The sequence below is a fragment of the Rhinolophus hipposideros genome (assembly GCF_964194185.1).
Source record: "Rhinolophus hipposideros genome assembly, chromosome: 8".
NCBI lineage: Eukaryota > Metazoa > Chordata > Mammalia > Chiroptera > Rhinolophidae > Rhinolophus > Rhinolophus hipposideros.
Genome location: NC_138054.1, coordinates 87426279 through 87445537, shown reverse-complemented (window position 1 = coordinate 87445537; position 19259 = coordinate 87426279). Strand labels below are relative to the sequence as shown.

Genomic DNA, 19259 nt, shown 5'->3' with positions numbered 1-19259 from the left:
ATTTAGGGTGGTTAGAGTGTGAAGTTGGGGAGATCTGTCTGGCCAGCAGCTGGCCCAGAGGTGAAAGCCTCCAGCAGCTCGCTGAAGAAGCTGAGCTCAGTTCTGAAGTCTGTGGGGAGCCATGGACTAAAGCATGTTTTCTTAACCTCTATCATATTTTGGGCTGGATAATTTATTTTGGGGGCCTTTCTGTGCATTGTGGGATATTTAGCAGCCTCCCTGGTCTCTGTGCATGAAATGCCAGGAGTACCTACCCCTGCTCCCTGTGATTTTGACAACCCAAAGTGTTCCCAGACATTGCCAAATGTGCTTGGGGGCAGTGGGCAAAATCACCCGTTGGTTGAGACCTACAGGACTGGGGAGAATGATATGACAGCCTTATGATTTTGAGAGCTGGCCCTGACCACAGCGTAAAAAACAGACTGGAGTGATGAGCCTGAAGGCCAGAGGACCAGCTGGGAGGCCGCTGGAGCATTGCAAGTGAGAAATGGCCAAAGCCAAAGCCAGGGATGGGCTGTGGGTAGGAGGAGACGGGCCAGTGATCCACACTGGGGCAGCGTTTTAAAGGGCCCCCTGTGCTGTTACTGAGTTTTACCAGATTCCTCAATGGCAGCTACGATATGGTGGGTGCCAAGATCAAACCCCACCTTGAAGAGAGAGTCCTGGGCCACCTGTGCATGTCATACTAAGAGATTCCACGTCCAATTCTGGTTCACCCAGAATTTGCCATTGCTCACCTCCAGTCTAAACAAGCTATCAGGGTTGGAGAAGCCAAGAGACAGGATTTGGGGGAAGGAGTCGCCATTGTGCTGAATGCCCACTTTGGCCTCTTGGGGGAAGCGTGGGGGGTTCTTCCTTTTCCCTGGGGCCAAGCAGGAGGAGCTATAAGGAACCACTCTGGAGTATATCGCAGGAGTTTAGGGACCACAAGACTGATGGGAGATTCTTGTCTGCTTTGTGCTCTACTGAATGCCCAGCGCCCCAGGGCTGGCACACAGCCCATGCTCCATCACGGTTTGTGACAGGAACCTTTGGCTAGATGGGCCTGAGGTGGCAAAGCTGGAGTGAGACAGGACGCACGGCTTGGGAGCTGGGCTTCTATTGGAGGGGATGAGTCAGTGGGAGCCACTGGATTTGAGGTGTGTAGGGGACATCCATGGCAAATCAATTACCCCTGCTTCTGCCCAGTGACACCTCTCTCTGGGCTTTTGGCTCTCTTATGGATCAGGGAGTCCTCAGAACTGCTCCCAGGTGAGACTTGGAAGGGTCAGAAGAAATCTCCATGCAAGTTTTAGAGGCTGATGCTCTCTGAGGAGTTAACAGTTGTGAGCTGTGCTATCTGCACCCTCCGTGAGATCAATCTCTCACAAACGTGTGGGAACCAGGTGATTTCCCAGCCTCCTGATCAAGAGGTGGGATTTTCCATCTCCTCGGAGTCACTTCCAGTTTCTCAGTCAGCGCCTAGAAGCACCATGCTTGCTATCTCCATCACCGGGATTGGTGGCCGAGAGTAGGGGGCACCTGTACCTCTTTGGGGTAGCCTTACAGTGAGGGAACAAGGGGGAACAGAATCACCTCCTGCTACCCTGCCCTCCCCACCCCTCAGAAATGCCCTGTGTGTTGGGGACAAAGGACTCCCAGGGCTGAGGAAATATGTTCTGGTCACACAGGGCTGGCCCTGGCATCAGAGTGAAGAGGGTGCAGATGGCAACTGGAGTGGGTGCTCAGTCATGATGTAAACTCTAGGGAAGCCAGCCCTCATGGCCCTTGGCCTGGGCCAGCCGCCCTCTGGGTCCCCACGACTTCCTAGAAAGCTTCTGTCCCAGCCTCTGTTTACTTGTCAGCCACGTGGACAGGGGACTCAAGAAGGAAGGCAGGACAGGGTCTGGCTCACTGAGAAGGCCTTGAAGAATATTTAAGGATAGCTGAACAAATAAATAATAGTAATGACAGCTAATACATACTCGTATACAGAGCTTACTACATTACATATATACTTACTTTGTAAGTATACATGCGTCTATAATATATACTATATTATGGGTATTACATAGTTTTTAATCTATAATAACTCTATGAGGTTGATGCAGAGATTCAGACCCAGGTGGTCTGGCTCTAGAGTCTAAATGAGTGAATGATCTAGAACCACGGTGGTCTCCCCAGAGCTACCCTCAGCTTTGTGGCATGTTTTTCCAAAGTAGTGCCACACCCCAACAGGAATGGGGAGCCTGCAGGGGTGGGAGGGGTAGGTGGTCGCAGAGCAGATCAAGGGGCACAGGCTCAGGGTAGCCACAAACCTGGTGGGAGCCTGTCCCCAGGGCAGGTCTCGGGCCCCCACACTGGGAGGGGGGTGTTAGGGGAGTTGTCGTCAGAGGGAGGTTGAGAGGTCACCGAGGTCTGGGAGTGGCTGACGCTGGAAGGTATCGACCCAGAGCCGGATTTGGAGAGTGGGGCCAGACTGGGCCCTGTCGGGGTGAGTCGAGGTCCGGTTGCCAGGCAGCCGGTCGTTGGGGGGCGGGGGCCGTGGGAGGAGGCAGGAGGAGGTGTGTCCTCTAGCCCCGCCCCGCCCCGTTTGCCTTAAGAGAGCCGGCTTTCGCTTTCAGTCGCAGGCGCGGGAGCGCAGCGGTGCCGGAGGGAAGGCGCGGAGGAGGGAGGAGTGAGGGTCCCGGCCCGCCGAAGCCGCCCGCGCTCGGCCGCCACCCCCGGTCCCCATGGCGCCCGCCGCCGTCTGGGCCGCGCTGGCCGTCGGACTACAGCTCTGGGCCGCGGGCCACGCCGTGCCCGCCCAGGTGGGTGCCTTGCGCGGTCCACGGGGAGCGCCGGCCCCTCGCGCCCACCCGGCCTGGCGCGCAAAGCCCAACCCTGGGGGGCCCTGGCCCGGCGCCGAGGAGCCACGCCCCCACCCCCCACCGAAGTGCGCCGCTGGCGACCCGCTGGGGACTCTGGTGGGGCACCTATGCGCCGGGGGCGGAACTCTGTCCCTCGGCCACGGCGTTTGGGGATCCCAGCTAGACCCTGGACCCCAACCCGTCACCCCTGCGACTGCCACGACCGAGCCTTCCCTCCCGTGGGGTGAAGGAGGTGGTCTGAGTGGGGGCATTGCCGCCACTGCCGACACCCGGCACCCTCTTCAGATGACTTCCTCCTCCTCTGGGCGATGGTTTTCCTCTTTCTTAGAAATACAAGGGCGATGTGCCTGAAAGAACAGGGCCAGTTATACAGTAAGCGCTTGATAAGGGCACAGTGGGCTGTCTCCCAGGTCCTTTGCCCAGACCCCTTCCCCAGGAGTCACCTGGTATGTCCAGCAGCCATTTTAGGGCCTCTTCTCTGTGGGCTCCAGGGTAATGGGGAGGAGACAGTGTCCTCAGGTTCTCCTGGGCTCACCTCCCCTGAGGGCCTGTGCCTGAGCTCTGGGGACAGAGGACGTGAGAGAGGCTTTCTGGGTGATTATCAAGGCAGACGTGATCTCTAAGGGGCTCCAGGAAAATGGAGAGAGCAGCCCCCTCCCCACCCCAGAGCAGTTATTCAGTATTGACTGCACCCACCATAATAGCAAGGTAGAGGAATTGCTTGTCCTTTGCCTCTTCTGGCTGTCACCATGGTCTGGTAAGATAGAAGGACCCCATTTTACAGAGAGGGAAAATTGAGGCTCAGAAAACACCTCCTACTTCACGGAAGGGCATGGGGGGGCACTCTTCCATTCCCCCTGTGCCTGAGGAGGAGGAGTGCCTTCATCCCTTCCTCCTAATCCTACTCAGAGGGACACAAGGTGTGTTGACTCTCATGTCTGGACATCTCAACCAGGAAGGAAGGTGGGCGATGGCATTGACTCACGTGGTTATGTGAGTGACTCACTGGCTAAGACTAAAGACATCTTTAGAGTCCAATTCTGGAGAGCAGAGGATGGAGGCTGTTGGGCCAGAATTGACTCACCGCAGTGGGTGCCAGGGTGGGTCCTGGGGGGCTGCCCCAGAGGTTATCCTGGAAACAGGTGGTCCTGAGTAGTCTGAGAACTGAGCGTGGATGCCAGTGGCTGTTGTCCCCAGCCTGACTGAAGTGCTTTGAGAGATGTCATACTGCTCTGGTGGCATGTGAGCCCCTGGGGGAGGAGGCATAGGGCTTCTCTGTGGCCCACGGGACACCAGGCCCGAATTCTGGAGTTGTTTGAGGGGTTCCCCTCCCGTCTCTCACTACCCTCCCTTATTGACCAGCTCCTGTGTCAGTCATCTCAGGTTCCCTCCTTCTGGGACCGTCTCCACAGCCTCCTAGGGGGTCTCCTGGCCTCTGCTCCCTCTCCTCCTGATCCTCCTTGGTGGTATCACATTGAGGAGACCCTCCTCAAGTTGGAGCCTCTCTCTCCCTGCCTGCGAAACCTCCTGTGACCGGCAGAAACTCCCCCAGGTGTCCCAGGCCCGAGTGAGTGAGGTATCCGGGTTCTTGTTGCTACCCCTCTGCATGTGTGCCCTACACCCTGTGAAACGTGCGTACCCCACGCCCGACCCCTCTCCATGATAACACCCTTTGCTCCCATTCTTCAGGGCCTTTTGCAAATGCCACCCCCTGCAGGAAAGCCTTTCTTCATTCTTCCTGTTGCATTTAATCTTTTCTTCTTTGAACTCTCAGAGCCCTTGTCTGTCTCCAGGACAGACTACACATTCTGCTTTTTTATCTAGTTGTGTCTTATCCACCTCAACAGATGGAAAGTTCCTTGAGGGCAGGGACTGTGGGTCTTCTTCCTCATGATCGCCAGCATAATAGCGCCAGTTGTTTTGAAGACCTACTAAGTGCCAGGCACTGTAGTAGGACTTTATTACAAATCCTCACTAGAATCTTCCTTACAGCAACTCCTAAAAGGTGGATGGTGCTGTTTCAATTTAGAGATGTGGAAACTCAGGTTATGACATTTCCCAGGATTACAGAGCTGGGGTGTGGGGTGGGTGCGATGTGAATGCAGGTCTGCCTGATACCAAGGCTCTTTGCACTATACCCTCCCTGTGTCCGTATCCCTGCTCTGACCCCCAGCTGGGTCCCTGGCACACAGTGGGTACTCAATAATGTTAGCTGTAACTAGACTGAGTTGCAGAAAGGACCCCATGTGACCTGAGCTGGCCGAAGGTACTGCAGAGTCACTGTGTCATCAGGGATCTTGCCTCCTTTGAAAGCTGTATTTGTTGGCTGGTATGGAATGCATCATTCATTCATCTAGTCGTTCATTCATTCGATAAGTAAATGCCAGTAAAGTTGGCAGGATAGGTAAATGCTTGATGCCCTGTGATAGGGATGGGGGGGGCAGCAGTCTAGCTTTTCTTGTTGCTGGGGAGGGGACTGAGGGGTTCCTACCTGCTGGTTCTGACCTACGTATCCCTGAAAGTCTTGAGGCGGAGGGGCTGCTGTTTGCCTCCTCAATACCCGGGGGCCTGGGGCCAGCTCAAGTTAGGGGAGAGGTTGGGTGCTCCCAGGCTGGCCTGGGGACGTTGGCCATTGGAGTGGAGATGGGTGACCCAGGGTATCTGCTGTTCAGGGGTGTCCCTTTGCCCCATGCCTCATAGCCCAGATGAGAACCTGTGTGCTGACTGAGGATGTGGCCCACTGCTCGGGCAATCCTTCAGAGGGCAGTGGCCAGCTGGCCAGGTATCTTGATGCAGTGCCATTCGCCCATTCATTCCCCTAACATTATGGACACCATCTCCAAGCCCAGCCCAGTACTGGGCTCTAGGGACCCCAAGATGACCATGACCTGGCTCCAGCCTTCTAGGAGCCACACTGTCAATGTTCACTGACCTGGGCTCGGCCTCTAACTGCCCTTGTCGCCTAGGCTAAGTTACTGAGCCTGTTTTCCTACCTGTGGATGTGGAAAGCACTTCCTACCTTGCCTTCCTCTCAGAGCCGAGTGGGTATGAAAGGCGTTGGAGAGGATAAGACTGAGAACTTGCCTGGCCTTCTTATAGCAGAGAATGGTCCTCGCTGTCATCCTGGGGCCTGGCCCAGTGGCCCCTGGAGTGCTCCTCCCAGGGCTGGGAGACATTTTATGGCCCTAACCATTCAATGCTTCCTGGAGGAATAGCCAGGAAGAATGTGGGGGTGGGCAGGGGGGAGGAGAAGAGTTTGATGCCAACCAGTGTGTGTGTGTGTGTGTGTGTGTGTGACATTTAACTCTACACATCAACTTAGTTCTCAGTTTTATGCCATGCTGGCTGCTTTTCTGTTCCTCAGACGTGCCGCCCTCCCCCATACCTGCCTCAGGGCCTTTGCACTTGCTTTCCCCTTGCCTTGAATGTCCCTTCTGCTGATGTCCCTTGGTCTCATTCCCTCACATCCTTCTATTGAAATGAATTCTTCTCAGAGAGGCCTTCTCTGACCATCCTGCCTATAAAAGCTCCCACCAGCTGTCTCATTCCCTGACCTGCTGTTTTCCTATGGAACACTCATGACCTACTAGATATCTTTCACTTTTATTGTGTCTTCCCAGTAGCATGCACGCACAGTGAGGGCCGGGACTTGTTCACTGCTATGGACTCATAGCCTAGCACAGGGTGTGTCATTCTCCGCACTCTTGACATTTGGGCTATGTTGCTGTTGTGGGGAGTGCCTAGCACATCATAGGATATTTAGCAGCATTCCGGGCCTCTACCCACTAGATGCCAGTAGCAGCCGCCCCTTTAGCTGTGACAATTAAAAACGTCTCCAGATATTGCTAAATGTCCCCTTGGGGGAAATTGCCCCTGGTTGAGAAGGACTGACCTAGAACAGTGCCTGGCATATAGGTGTGCAAAAAATATAGAATAAGTGTCCAAAAATATTCATCGGACCTTTATAGTGCCTTTATTTTATGGATGAGTTAGAAGAGTTTGGAAACCTAGTGGTGACAGGGCTGGGTTCCAGACTGTCTTCCTCTCTCTGGGCTATGTCTCTGGGCTTGTCTCTCTGCGATATTGGGTCTGCTGAGGCTAGGGGTGCTCTCCCCAAAGTGCTCACCCCCTCACATCCCAACCCTGGCTCGTGACTGGGCCACCCACTGGCAGTGACTCAGGGCCCCAGTAGGCATGTGACTTGCCCGGAAGCAGGCAGGGAGGGAAGCTGAGGCTTAGGGGCAGGAAGAGGGGTGCCACTGGAGAACCAGGAACAAAGTGGAGACGTTGTGGCTCCCAGTTCCAGACATGCTGCCAGCCACAGAGAAGCAGTATTGATGACTTAGGAGAAGGGCCCAGCCTCTGATTTAAACCTCAGCACAAATCTTTATTTCACTGTTTACAGGCTGGATGACTTTGGCAGTTCTTTCCATCTCTGGGAGCCTCTGTGTTCCCATCTGTAAAATGGGAATGATGCTCACCTCACTGGCTGGTTGTCAGGATTAAAAGTACTTTATAGGCTGTGCAGCCCACTGGTGGCTATTTATTTCAGCATTCATGGCTTTACAGGGCCTGACCTGACTCTGGGTCCCAGGGCAATGCACGGGCTGAGACACGCTGGCTCTTAGCCACAGGGCCCTGAGGTGTGGGTGGCAGACCACCAGTTGCCCAGAGCTCCTGCCCAGCATCCCTGAGAACAGTTTTCTTCCTGCCTGACCATGCTTCCTGCGCAGATGCCCCCTTGCTAGGCCTCTTAAACCCAACTGCCCAATTTGCCCAACTGCCTAGCCTTAGGACCTGGGCATATGGCAAAGGCTGTGGGGTCAGAAATCATTACTCTGCCCCTCCCCACTCCTTTCAGTGAGTGACAGGTGCTGTGTGTCATTTGAGAGTGTGTGAGGGGTGCATTTGGCATAGTATGGAGGAGTCTCATGATGTCTATGAAACGGGGCTGCAGAAGGTCTCAGTTTTCCCACCTGTAAGATGGGCACGGCTGATTCCAGGCTGTTTCTAAAATCTCTTCCATCGCGACCCTCTGTGATCCTGAAGGTTCTGTTTACTTGTCACCCTGAGGAGGGGAAGCCCTGTGGAGGCACTTCTGAGGTCATGCTGTCCATTCTCCAGCCTCCACATGATTTCCAACACAGCAGGGCTCCAAGGAAGGGGCACCATCCTGGGTGTTAGGAGACCAGAGAGCCCGTCTGGGCGCTGTCATTGGCTTGCTGTGTGACCTTAAGCATCCCTGTCTATAAAACCCAAACAGCGCTGCTCCCATTGCTCTCCTGGAAGGTTGCGGAATTGTCAGCTTTGCATGTGTTTGACAAAGGCCACGGACTAGGGGCGAGGGAGTCTAAAAGTTTTCCCAGGAAGGAAAGCCCAGCACTCCCACCGTTGATATCTGTGCTTCCCAGCCTCTCTCCTTGTTGATCTCGATCCCACTTGCTTTGGCTGGAATGATTTGCTGGACTCAGGCTCCAGTGGCATCGAGAATTCCTGGCAGCTTGTATCCAAGACAAGATGCAGAGCTCTCAGGAGGAACCGGGTCATGGGTTTCCACCTCCCTGCTCCTTAGGACCTAGTTAGCACCTTTTTAAAATTCAGAAGCCAGACCCTCTGGGGCCCCAGGCTGTGGGAAAGTCTATGCTGTGGGTATCCATTGCGGGGCTTGCTGTCTGGAACCCACGGATCAAGGAAGCCCTGAGTGGGGGGGCAGTTTCCTTGAAGAAGCTCTTTGTCACTGGCGATGGGCGCCCCATTCTGCGTCCTATAGGCCTCCTTCACGGCTTTGGGCGTTTTGTCCCCCTCTGCCCAGCTGTTGACTGCGGGGCTGGGACCCCTCTGGGGCCCACAGTCATTTTCCACCACGGCATGTTGTGAGGTCACAGACGGTGGTGACATCACTGTGGTTTGGGGTGCATGCTTCGCGGAGGAAGTGTCTGTTTACCGAATGGGGTCTGGAAGAGTAGATTTCCTTCTGCCCCGAGTGACAGCAATGCCGGGAACAGGGCAGCTGCTCAGGAGGCCCCGAGTCCAGCTGAGCCTTGAGGGTTTTGTGTGTCTGCCCGTTCTCCTGTTGACTGTGAAACACAGCCCTACCTTTCTGAGCGTCCGTGTCATCTTAGCAGAGGAGTGGGGATAGGCTGCCCTCAGGCGTCACCTATACAGGTTTATAATCACTGGACTTGATCCTTCCTAGAATTAGAAGGCCCGCTAGCAGTGCCTTCACACCCAGCCTGCTTCCCAGGCCACAGGGGGGCCAGCTGCTCTCTGGCTTTTGGTAGCAAATGCAAGTGTGCACGTGTGGGGAAACGGGCAGTGTGGAATGACTTCGAGAGCCATGGGGTGAATCCCTTTCCAGAGTGCTGGGCCCTTGAGTTGCCAGCAAACCTTCACTCTGTCCCTGGCTTTGGAGACAGGATCTGGGTTGACCCAGCGGCTCTGACCAGAGACAGGGCAGAAATCCCCAGGGGGTTTTGTTTGTTTTGCTCTGCCATCCAGACAGTGGCCCACCGGTGTGTTTCAATCTGAGCTTGGCCTGCAGTGGGTATGGCTGATGTGGCCTGGGGTTCAAAGAATTGAGTGGGCCTGAGGGTGAGAGCAGAGCGGGAAGGAGTTTGGGGGCAGGCAGGCAGGATGTCTTCCTGGCTGTCCGTGGGAGGCCTTCTCAAATGCCTGTGAGGAGAGATGCCAGACTCTGCGAAGTGACCTAAGCCTAGAGCTGGGAGTCAGGGGTCCGAGGCCCAGTCCTGGCTCAGCTCCAGCTTGGGAGGGCTTGGCTACTTTCCTTCTCCTCTCGGAATGTCAGCTGCCCCAGCTGGAATCTGAGATCAGCAAGGACCTCACCCACCCTCCTTTAGAGTCATGTGGCCTCCAATGTTATACTGGGGGAAGGGGTGAGGGGAGTTGGTGGCTTTGGGCAGGGGGTGGAGTGCAGCTCTGGCCTCCACATGGCCCTGGCTCAGAATGCCCAGGTCTGGACTGGACGTGAGTCTCTAGGGAAAGGCTCCCAGCACTTTGCCTTGTTAGTGGGACTCCTGCCGAGTCCGGGGTACCTCTGCCTGTACTTCTTCCTGCTGACCCACAGCTCAGCTTCTTTCTGCCACTCACAGGGTCTCCAGGTTCAACTTGTCCCGGGTGAACCTGTCACCTGCTGCTCCAATCCCTTGCTCCTCTGGATTCACAAACCCCAAATCCTGCTTCTTCCTGTCCTGAGTCCCACCTCCCCCACCTTATGGCATGATCCCCTCCTTCCCTCCTCACCCCCCACACCCTATGGCTTCACTCTCTTCCTGGCCTCTCGGTCACTGCCCTCTTCTTTTCTTGTCACCTTCCTGACTTTGCCCACCTCCGGCCCTCTTCCCACAATGACCACACAGGGATCTTTCTAAACGCTAAGCCTTGAGGGTGGGCAGGGTTGGGATGAGTACATACCAGGAAGAAGGCGTGGAGGCAGGAATAGCAGGGGATAATGGCTAGACCATCGTAGTTGGAGCAAAAGACTTGTTAGGGGCAGTGATGGCACGTGAAGCTATAAGCTGTTTGGGGCCAGTTTATGGAAGTAGAAATTCGTAATATCAATTATATTAAAAAATTGTACCAACTCTAATTTTTGGAGTGCTTACTAAACACTGTACCTGTGTTATCTCATGTAATCTTTGTAATAGCCCCACAAGGTATGTACTGTTGTCAGTTCCATTCTACAGATGAAAAGACTGAGGTTCATTAACCTCATTTACTTGAAAAAAACCCCCAAAACAAACGCCTTTGCTACCCCTCACCAGTAAGAGGGGAGTCTGGATTCAAAGTCAAGCATCTTTACTCCAGAGTCCATGCTTTCGGCTACCATACTCACCTCCTATCAGGAGTTGAAGTAATGGGGAGCCACTGATAGTTTTTGAGCAAGGGAGTGACCAGAACAGAGAGTATGTTAGAAAGATCACTCTGGCCTCAGTGGGAAAGACAGACTATTGCGATAGTTTAGGCAAGAGCTCTGGGCTGAGGGAGTAGCAGCACAATAGGAAGGAAAGATCGAAGGCTTCAGGGAGGAGGAGGAGGAGGGCTTTGGACTGGACAGAAGACCTAGGGTGGGAACAGAGGTACTCAGGAGAAGAGCCGCCCGCTGTCCCTCTCCACCCAGTCCTGCAACAGGAGGCCCTTCTGGCCTCAGCCCTGCCCCAGCCCGAGCCAAGTGACCTTATTCTCGTCACTGTCAGCCTCATGTGTTCTTGGCGCTCTAACGATCAGCCCCAGGATGAGCCTGGCCTCGGTCACCCTGGCCTGTGCTGGGTGGACATGAGACGGGGCAGGGCTAGCCTGTTCACCTCAGGTGTGAGATGGGATATGCCTCCACAGGCTGGGGACCTGTCTGACTCTGCTGTCAGAGCACCTTGGGAACCCCGAGCTCCTCTCTGAGCTTTGGTCTTCCTCACTGGTAAGGTGGAATAAAAGTGTCCCTTTCTGTCACTTCCCACTGGGGCTGGGAGACGCTGGGAGAGTGCAGTGAACCGAGGGCTGCAACTGACATCCAGGGGTGCACGGTGGGTGCCAGGCAAGGGTCTAATGCACTGCACGCACCGAATGTCTTTACTCCTCAGCCCCTCATGGCGGGGTACCGTTACGTCCCCGTTTTATGCGAGAGGCAGCTGAGGCACAGAGGTTACGCCATGTGTTCAGGATCTCCACTCACGAGAAACAGAACCGAGATTCCACCCCAGGCAGTCGGGCTCCAGAGCTCTGTGCTTAAACCACCACCCAGAGGTAATGGTGGCTGTGGGGGGCTCTTACCTGAAAGCTGCCACCCAGTCTCCGCTCCCTGGGGACACCTCCCCCTCTCTTCTTAAGCCCATTTCCTGCCCAGTTCTCATGTTAGCTTCAACTCATTTCAGCTAATGGAAATTAAAACTTTTGCTTCTGTTTAACAATTCAGCATCTATTAGGCCCCGCTGTGGGCCCTGTCCTGGGCTGGGCGTAGAGCGATGAGTAATAAAAACCGTACGAGGAACTCTCTGCTCTTACTAACGGCCAGCACCGTGCCGAGCACTTCACATAAGTTGACTCTGTGAATCATAACAGCCCTATGTGGCGGGCACTGTTTTTGTCCTCATTTTATAGATGACAAAACAGGCTGGTGAATGGCACAACTGGGATGAAAACCTGGGTGTCTGGCTCAGAGCTCACACTAGCACAGGCGGAGCAGGACATGGTCCCTGCCCTAAGGGGGAGACACGGGAAAACAAATAATTCACCAGGAAATGGTCTGGGCTGTAGAGAGATATACTCGGGTTGTCGTGGCTGCCCCCAGGAGGGCCCTCTGACCCCATCCGGCGGTTTAGAGGAGGTTTCCTTGAGATGGTGTTGGAGAGGACTTTTGAAAGAAGCTGAAGAGTTAACCCTGCGAAGGGGGCGGCGGGAGAGGGATGAGCAGGAGTAAAAGCTTGGAGGAGGGCGAGGGAGCCAGGTGCTGCTCTGGGTGAGAGGCTGTGAGGGTGAGGGTGCAGGGTGAGGTGAGGACGGGCGGGAGATGCTGTCAGGGCCGGGCACTGGGGACAGCGCGCTTCGGCCTGAAGGCAGCGGGGCCAATGGAAGCTTTTAAGCAGAGCCAGACTTGGGTGTGGGACGGTGGTTTCAGGTCTGTTTGGAAAGGCTGGGGACCAAGAGTGAGGAGGCGCCGCTGGCAAGAGACGCCAAGGGTCGTGGGCTGCAGGAGCCAGGAGGGGACCGAGGAGGTGGTATCCACAGGCCGTGGTGGGGGCAGAAAGGAAGGGTTGGGGTGTTCTCTGCAGCTAGACTTAGGGTTCCTTGGCCCCTTCGTGTCCTGGCACTAACACGAAGCCTTGCACTGAGAACCGGATGCCAGCCGGGGCTTCCTGTCTGCCCCCAGCACACTTCTAAAGCAACATCACAAGGAACAGGACTGGAGTGGGATGTGTCACCCCTGGGCCACCACCTGTGATGTGGTTGGTCCTTCCTGACGCAGATGCTGAGCTTCTCCCCGTGACGGCACACGAGCCTCCACCATGTGGTCGTCACGGTGTTGGCCTGCCCTGATGTGGCTGCACCCCACGGTCCACAGGGCTCCCACAAAGCCCCTACGATGGACGCCCAAATGGCTCTGCTGTTTCTCACCACACCCCGGGGCCCCTGGGACCTGCTATGCAAATGCAGCGGTTTCTATATTGCTTGAAGACAGTTTCCACCTGGGTGGGGGTCCCCGGGTCCTTGGGCAGACACCTCTGCCCTTCCCCACAGCTGCGGTGTCTGCCCCTGGAACCCTGGAGACCCTTTAGCCTGGAAGAGTTACTGAGCCCACCTCCACCTTGCTCACTGTGTGTTCTCGGAGGAGTCACCCCCCATCTCTGGGACCCCGTCTGTAAAATGATTACAGGGCATGAAATTGTCGGAGAACACAGAGGCAGGCGCACCTGTGTCTGGCTCCTGTCTGCCGCTTGCTGGCAACGTGGCATTGGACATAGTGTGGAATCTGCAGAACTGGGTCTGTGTCTCTAAAATGGAGTAATACTGACCTTGCTGGGTTTGCAGGGATAGAACAAGAGAATGCTTGTGAACGCGCCCAGCGCTGGGCACATAGTAGGCACTTCTCCTGGGTCTGGACAGTCTCTGTCGCTCTTTCCAGTTCTGGGAAAAGACTAAATTTGGGAGGCGTGCTGCTCCCCAAAGCCTGAAGCTTCTCCCTGTGGCCTCCTTACAGCCTCATGCCCTTTCTGCCCTCAGCTGGCACTCTGTGGGATCCCTCCCCAGGGTGTTCCTGGGGAGGCTGGCTGTGACTCCATTTCAAGAGTACTGGCATCTAAGGGGAGTCTCCGGAAAATGAAAAAGCCTTGAAGACCCTAAAATGCTGCACTCATGGTGGCAGGAAAAGCAGAGGGCAGCATAGTGCGTTCAGATGACCCATCTTGGTGGCGGCCAACTCTTCCTCCTTTTCTAGGCCTGCCTCTCTTTGTCTTCCTCTCTCTCATTGTCTATTTATAAATAGGAGAAGGGTACCTTGGGGTACATGCAGGGTTTTGTGCTGGGCAAGAAGTCAGCTGGTGCAGGGTTGCCCAATTCTCAAGAGAGAGCTGATGTGGACTCCAGACTCAGACCTGCGTGGCGTCCCTGGCTCCGCCCTTCACCTTGACTCCTCCCCCAGCCCCTGAGTCTAGGCTTCCAGCTGTGGTTTCTGATCCTCCAGGGTGAATGGAGGGGGGGGGGGTCGGGAGTCAGGAACAGGGTGGGGGGAGCTTCTAGCGGGAAGAGTCTTGCCTGACTCGCCAGGTAAGTCTAGTCTGGCTATAGCTCTCTCTAGCCCTCACTGGCCTCTGAGGTTCACATTCTTTTAGGGCCTCACAGCCACATTGCTGTCCCTTATCCTGCACACTGTGTCCTCTGGCCACCTAATGGACCTCCAGCCTCTAGGTTTTGCCACTCACCCAGACTCTTTATTTTGGGGTCCCGTTACGCCTCTAGGTGTTTCCCTTGAGTAAAGTCCCTCTGAGACAACCTGAGGCCACTGTCTTAGGAAGCCCACATCTGGCCTGTGAGAATCTCCCCCTCCTGCCTCAATGAAGCCCTCAGCCCCCGTGTCATTGCAGTTGGCCTGCCATGGTCTCCTGACTTTAGGCTTCTCAAGGAATTGGCCTGGGGCCAGCCTATGGGTGACCCCATAACTGCAAGCGTCACAGGTTGACTTCCCCATACTTGCCCCTGCCTTTGCAAGGCCCACATGGGCCATCTAGCACCTCACTAGAACCGGGCAACCTGCTGCCTGGGGTCTTGTCCTCGCCTCGCCTGTTCTCAGCTGAAACCCAGGCAGAAGGAGCCCAGTCCTAATACTCTGTCTGACACAAGTCTACAGCTCAGGGCCTGTGCAGACCCTCAGAGCTCCCCCCACCCGTGGGTCCCCTGGGCGTCTGGGAGAAGATGACAGACCCAAGTTAAGACCTCTTGCCTTCGCTCCTACAACAACCCCAGGAGGAGGCAAGGCATTATGTCACCATTTTATGGTGACAATGCTGAGACTCAGAAAGAGTGATGTCCCCAAGTCCCCTATGACTAGCACATGCACCCAGAGCCCTTAACCTAACCTAATGCACCTCCTATGATGCCAGGTGTCTATGTACCTGGGAGGGCAGACATCTCTGGCTCCTTTCCTCACAGAGGCCACCTGTTCAGGCTGCCCTCACTCTGGGAGAGGGGATGAGGGAAAGGCTGGGTCATGGAAGCCCCACCCCACACCCACCTTCAGGCTTGCCTCACACCCTAGCTCCCAGCTCATTCAGTTTTTCCACCTCTCATGTGGGTGGGCCGCCCACCCACCCAGTACTTCTGAGGTCTCGGGAGGGCCTGAGCTTTTTGACACACATCTTTAAGAAGCCAGCGCTGGAAAGGGCTCAGAGCATCCACCAGGCCCACAGCGTCATTTTGCAGATGAGGAAACTGAGGCACAGAGAATCCAGTTACCACCCACAGTAGAGGGAGTGCCTGAGCGGGGGAGGGAGGACCTTTGGGGTAGACCTGAGGGGTTGAAATCCAATCTTCCTGGGGTGGGGGAGACACAGGTGTCAACTTGATGCCAGGAAGAAACTGGGCCAGAGGTGAGGAGGCCTCTTTGAGGCTCAGTATTCTCATCTGTGACTGGGGAACAATAATTGTAGTACGTACTGATCTCGTGGTGCGGGGATGAGGACTGAGGGAGACAGTGATGTATGTAAATAACTGCACAATGGCTGGCTTGGAGCAAGCTTCTAGGAGAAGGTGCTGCCACTGTTTGTCTACCAGCACCCTCACCCTCACCCACTCTGGCCCAGCTGCCCTGGCCTCCTGGCTGTGCACGGAGCATGCCGAGCACTTTCTCCCTGTCACTCGCTGCTTTTCCTTTTTCCTGGGCTCCTACTGCCACCTCGCATTCTTCTACCGTGCGTGTCTGCGTCTCCCCCACTAGAGCTCAGCTCCCCAAGGCAGGGACTTGGCCGTGCTCAATGCGGTCTGCCCAGCACCTAGAACAGCAGGTGTTCAGTATGTTTGTTGAATGAATAAATAAATGAATGAGTAAATGCGTGAACGTTTCCACCTTTGCCCCGGACGGTCTCCACCATTAAATGGGAGGTCGTCTGGGATGTCTAAAGGTTCCTGCCAACTCTGAGCTGTGGTGCTTGAATCCCGCTCCCACTTCCTCAGCTCCCACGTGCCCTTCTAGCACTTGGCACAGCTGCTGATCAGCGGGCCAACCCTCTCTGCTCACGGACTCCTTCCTTTGAGCCTTTGCTGCCCTCCTCCTGGTGCTGAGGAGCTGCCAGCCTGAGGATGGGCCCTGTCTGGAGCCCAGGGACACAGGTAGTTCTGGGCAGAGCTGGGTCTTAGGTGCTGAACGTCCCTGCCTGCTGCAGGGGACTGGCTCATTCTGAGGTTCCTGGCAGTCTCCTGGGAATCAGGTCAGAGTTGAGGTCAGAGGCTGTTGGCCTGTGGCCAAGAGGGGTCCCCTGCATGCGTGTGTGCGTGTGTATACATGTACGAGAGCCTGAGTGAGAGAGAACACGTGTGCGCCAGCACCCCGGTCTCTGTTTGCTGTGGAAGTGTATGAATGATGGCTGGTGGCATGGCAGTGACTCAGGGACAAAGGTGGAAGGCGGATCCCAGGAGCTGGCTCCTTTAGCTGTCCTGAAGAAGAGAAGGGACCAAAGATTTCTCCAGAGGGACCAGGGCAAGAGTCGCATCCCAGCTTGGTCTTCTCCTTCCTGAATGAACTCAGACAAGCGACATAATCTCCCTGAGCTGTGAAATGGACACACACCCTCCTGCTTTGGGCGGAAGTAGGATTCTATAAAGTGCGTGCAACCTTGCCTGGCACATAGTAGGTGCTTAGCAAATGTCCCATTGTTTTCCTTCCTCCCTGAAGCGCCAAAGCTGAGAACCTGGAGGAGAGGTGAAGGTCACGTGGTGGGAGGGTCTTGGGGTCCTGGGTCTGTGTTGAGGGGAGAGGGAAGCCAGGAGAAGGGAGCCAGGTTAGGGGGCATCAAAGCATGCAGCTCTTCTGGTGTAGCCTTGGACATGTCCTGTCACCTCGCTGAGCATCTGTGAAATGTTGGTGAGGAGCCTCTCCCAGATGGAACTCACATAGTCGCTCCTGGGATGGAGGAGGTGCTCAGGGCACATTAGGCACTCCTGAGCGCAGGTGCCTCCTGTCCTCGGAGGACGGAGGCCAATGTCAAGGAGAGGAAAGGGGACCGCAGACCCTGACAGCTCTGAGGCTGTGGTGGGTGAGGGGTGGGCCCCCATGGCCTTATGCACAATCCGCCATCAGCCTGCCACCAACCCTGGAATGACCCAGAGCCTTTGGGAGACCAGGGAGTAGCTTTCTATCTCCCTTTTCTCATCTGGGAAGTGGACACCATCAGACCTGCCTCACAAATTGGATGTTAGATGGTCCTTCCTCTTTCCCTCCTTCTCTCCTTCCTTCCTTTTATCTATCTATCTATCTGTCTGTCTGTCTGTCTGTCTAGTCTCTGTCTAATCTACCTATCTGTCCACCATCTACCTGTCTATCATCTATCTTCTCTAATCCCTCACTCCCACTGGATCACAGATTGTCCTGCCTTTAAATGGATGGTTTAACGCTCATCAGTGATTTCCAAGTTTTTTCTTGGGGACCCTGTATTTTGAAAGCTTGGGTCTGCTAAACATGCTGAGTGAATCAACTACTATCCCGTTTAGTTCCTCATTTTAAAATGTCAGTCATTGCTCCCCTGTGGATGGGTGGGTGGTACATGGATCTGAGCCTCCTCAGCACCAGCCAAGAGAACTGGAAGCTTCCATTGCCTTATGTTTCCCAGAGGCTGCTTGCCACGTTCTGGGGACCTCCAGGGACCCCAGGCCTGTGTGGCCCCTGTGGTGACCTGAGGCCTGGCTCCCAGGGCTGTGGTTTTGCCAGACCTCTGCTCTGGGAAACCCTGCAGTGGAGGGAGTGACCTTTTGTTCCGCTCAGCTGCGGGGCTTTCTGTTCCTCATTGTTTAGCCATGACAGGGCTGTGGGTTTTTTGATTTTTTTTCTTTCTTTCTGAAGATAAACAGGCCTCGAGATTGCTTGAGGGCTGACCACCATCACACAGAGTGGCAGGAGGAAGTGTAGGGAAGGCCACTGAGAGCAAGGTTGAAACAGAAAAAGACCCCGAGGGGAGGCCATGTGGAGGCTTCTGGGCAGTGGCCTGGGGGCCACGGGGCCCAGCCTCCTGCCTTGGTCCAGGAACTCTTGGCCTGTGGGTGGAGAGAGAGCCCAAACTTGGCTCAGGCAGGGCCCTTTCCCATCAGGCCCTTTGGGCCCTGTCAAGAAATCCTCCCCCAGCTGGGCAGGCCTCCCTGTGCTGTACCCCAGGGGCTGTCCTGGGGGGTGAGTGTTTGTCTCCCCAGCCCCGCTGAGAACACCCTGGCCCCCATGAGTGAGGGGCTCCCCTAGTTACTGCAGGGGGTACTCGTGGGGATGCAGGGTCCGGCCATCCTGTGTGGTCCCTCCCTGCCCTCTGGCATGCAGTCTGAGGGGGGAGGCAGCATCAGAGCGGGAGGCACAGCCCCTTCCTGGGAGAAGCCACACAGCAACAGTCGGCAGGAAAGACCATTTTGCGGGGGTAGTAGGGGGGCAGTTAGGCCTCCACCACAGTGCGTGCAAGGGAGAAGGTGGAGATCTCTGGTTGCGGGGCGCCCCCCTTTGATCACTGGGTCTCCTCCATGCGCCCCTACCCCAGGTCATCTTGCCCCCCTGTGGGTGTCAGGTAACCCTGTATGTTAAGTAATGGAATCACCAGGGGAGGTTGCCTCTTTTCTTTTGTAATAGTACAGCTTCCTGGCCCCCCCACCCAAGCTTGGTATTAATAACAGGCCCCCCATGTGGTTTAGTCACTGGCAGCGAGCCCCACCCCCTTCTGTGAGGAGCCCTGATAAGGTGCCTGGCAGCCCTCTCCGGGACCAAATGGGGAGGGAGGAAGGATTGGGATGGAGTGTGTGTGCGTGTGTGCGTATGTGCGTGTGCGCGCGCAGCCACGGGCACCGAGCTCATGGTCCAGACTGGAATGGGAGTTATTTCTTAGATTCTGTTATGCTGAATGGTTCCCACTTCCCATGCCAGCCACCAGCATCTCTCTCACCCTCACGAGAGCTGACTTCCTGGGATTTGGCCCCGGGCCTGGGGTGGGAGTGGGGGTAGGGAAAGGGCTTCAGGGGCCCGCCAGCTTGGTGGCTGCTCCCATGTTTGGGCTTCATGGCTCTGGTGCCAAGGTTGGTCCCCCTCCAGGAAAGGACATTGTAATGAAGGCTGCTGCTTCGATTAGTGTCCCCATGAGCACCTACGACATGCCAGGCTCAGGGGCAATAGCAGCGGCACCCCAGCCCTCCACCTCAGAGGGCGTCCATCTAGGGGGAGCA

At 55.7% G+C, this 19259-nt stretch overlaps 1 protein-coding gene across 4 annotated transcripts in view; it reads left to right on the top strand.

The window, feature by feature from the left end:
- Positions 1-2602: 2602 nt before the first annotated feature.
- The window catches only part of TNFRSF1B (TNF receptor superfamily member 1B), a 36141-nt gene continuing 19484 nt past the window's right edge, over positions 2603-19259 (top strand). For 3 of the 4 annotated variants that reach the window (XM_081057700.1, XM_081057702.1, XM_081057703.1), the window contains exon 1: positions 2606-2789. In XM_081057700.1, the coding sequence (XP_080913826.1) occupies positions 2712-2789 (78 nt within the window). In that variant the 5' untranslated portion in view covers positions 2606-2711. Of the gene's footprint in view, positions 2790-19259 lie in introns of all 4 variants that reach the window. The other variant, XM_081057701.1, reaches the window with a different exon arrangement.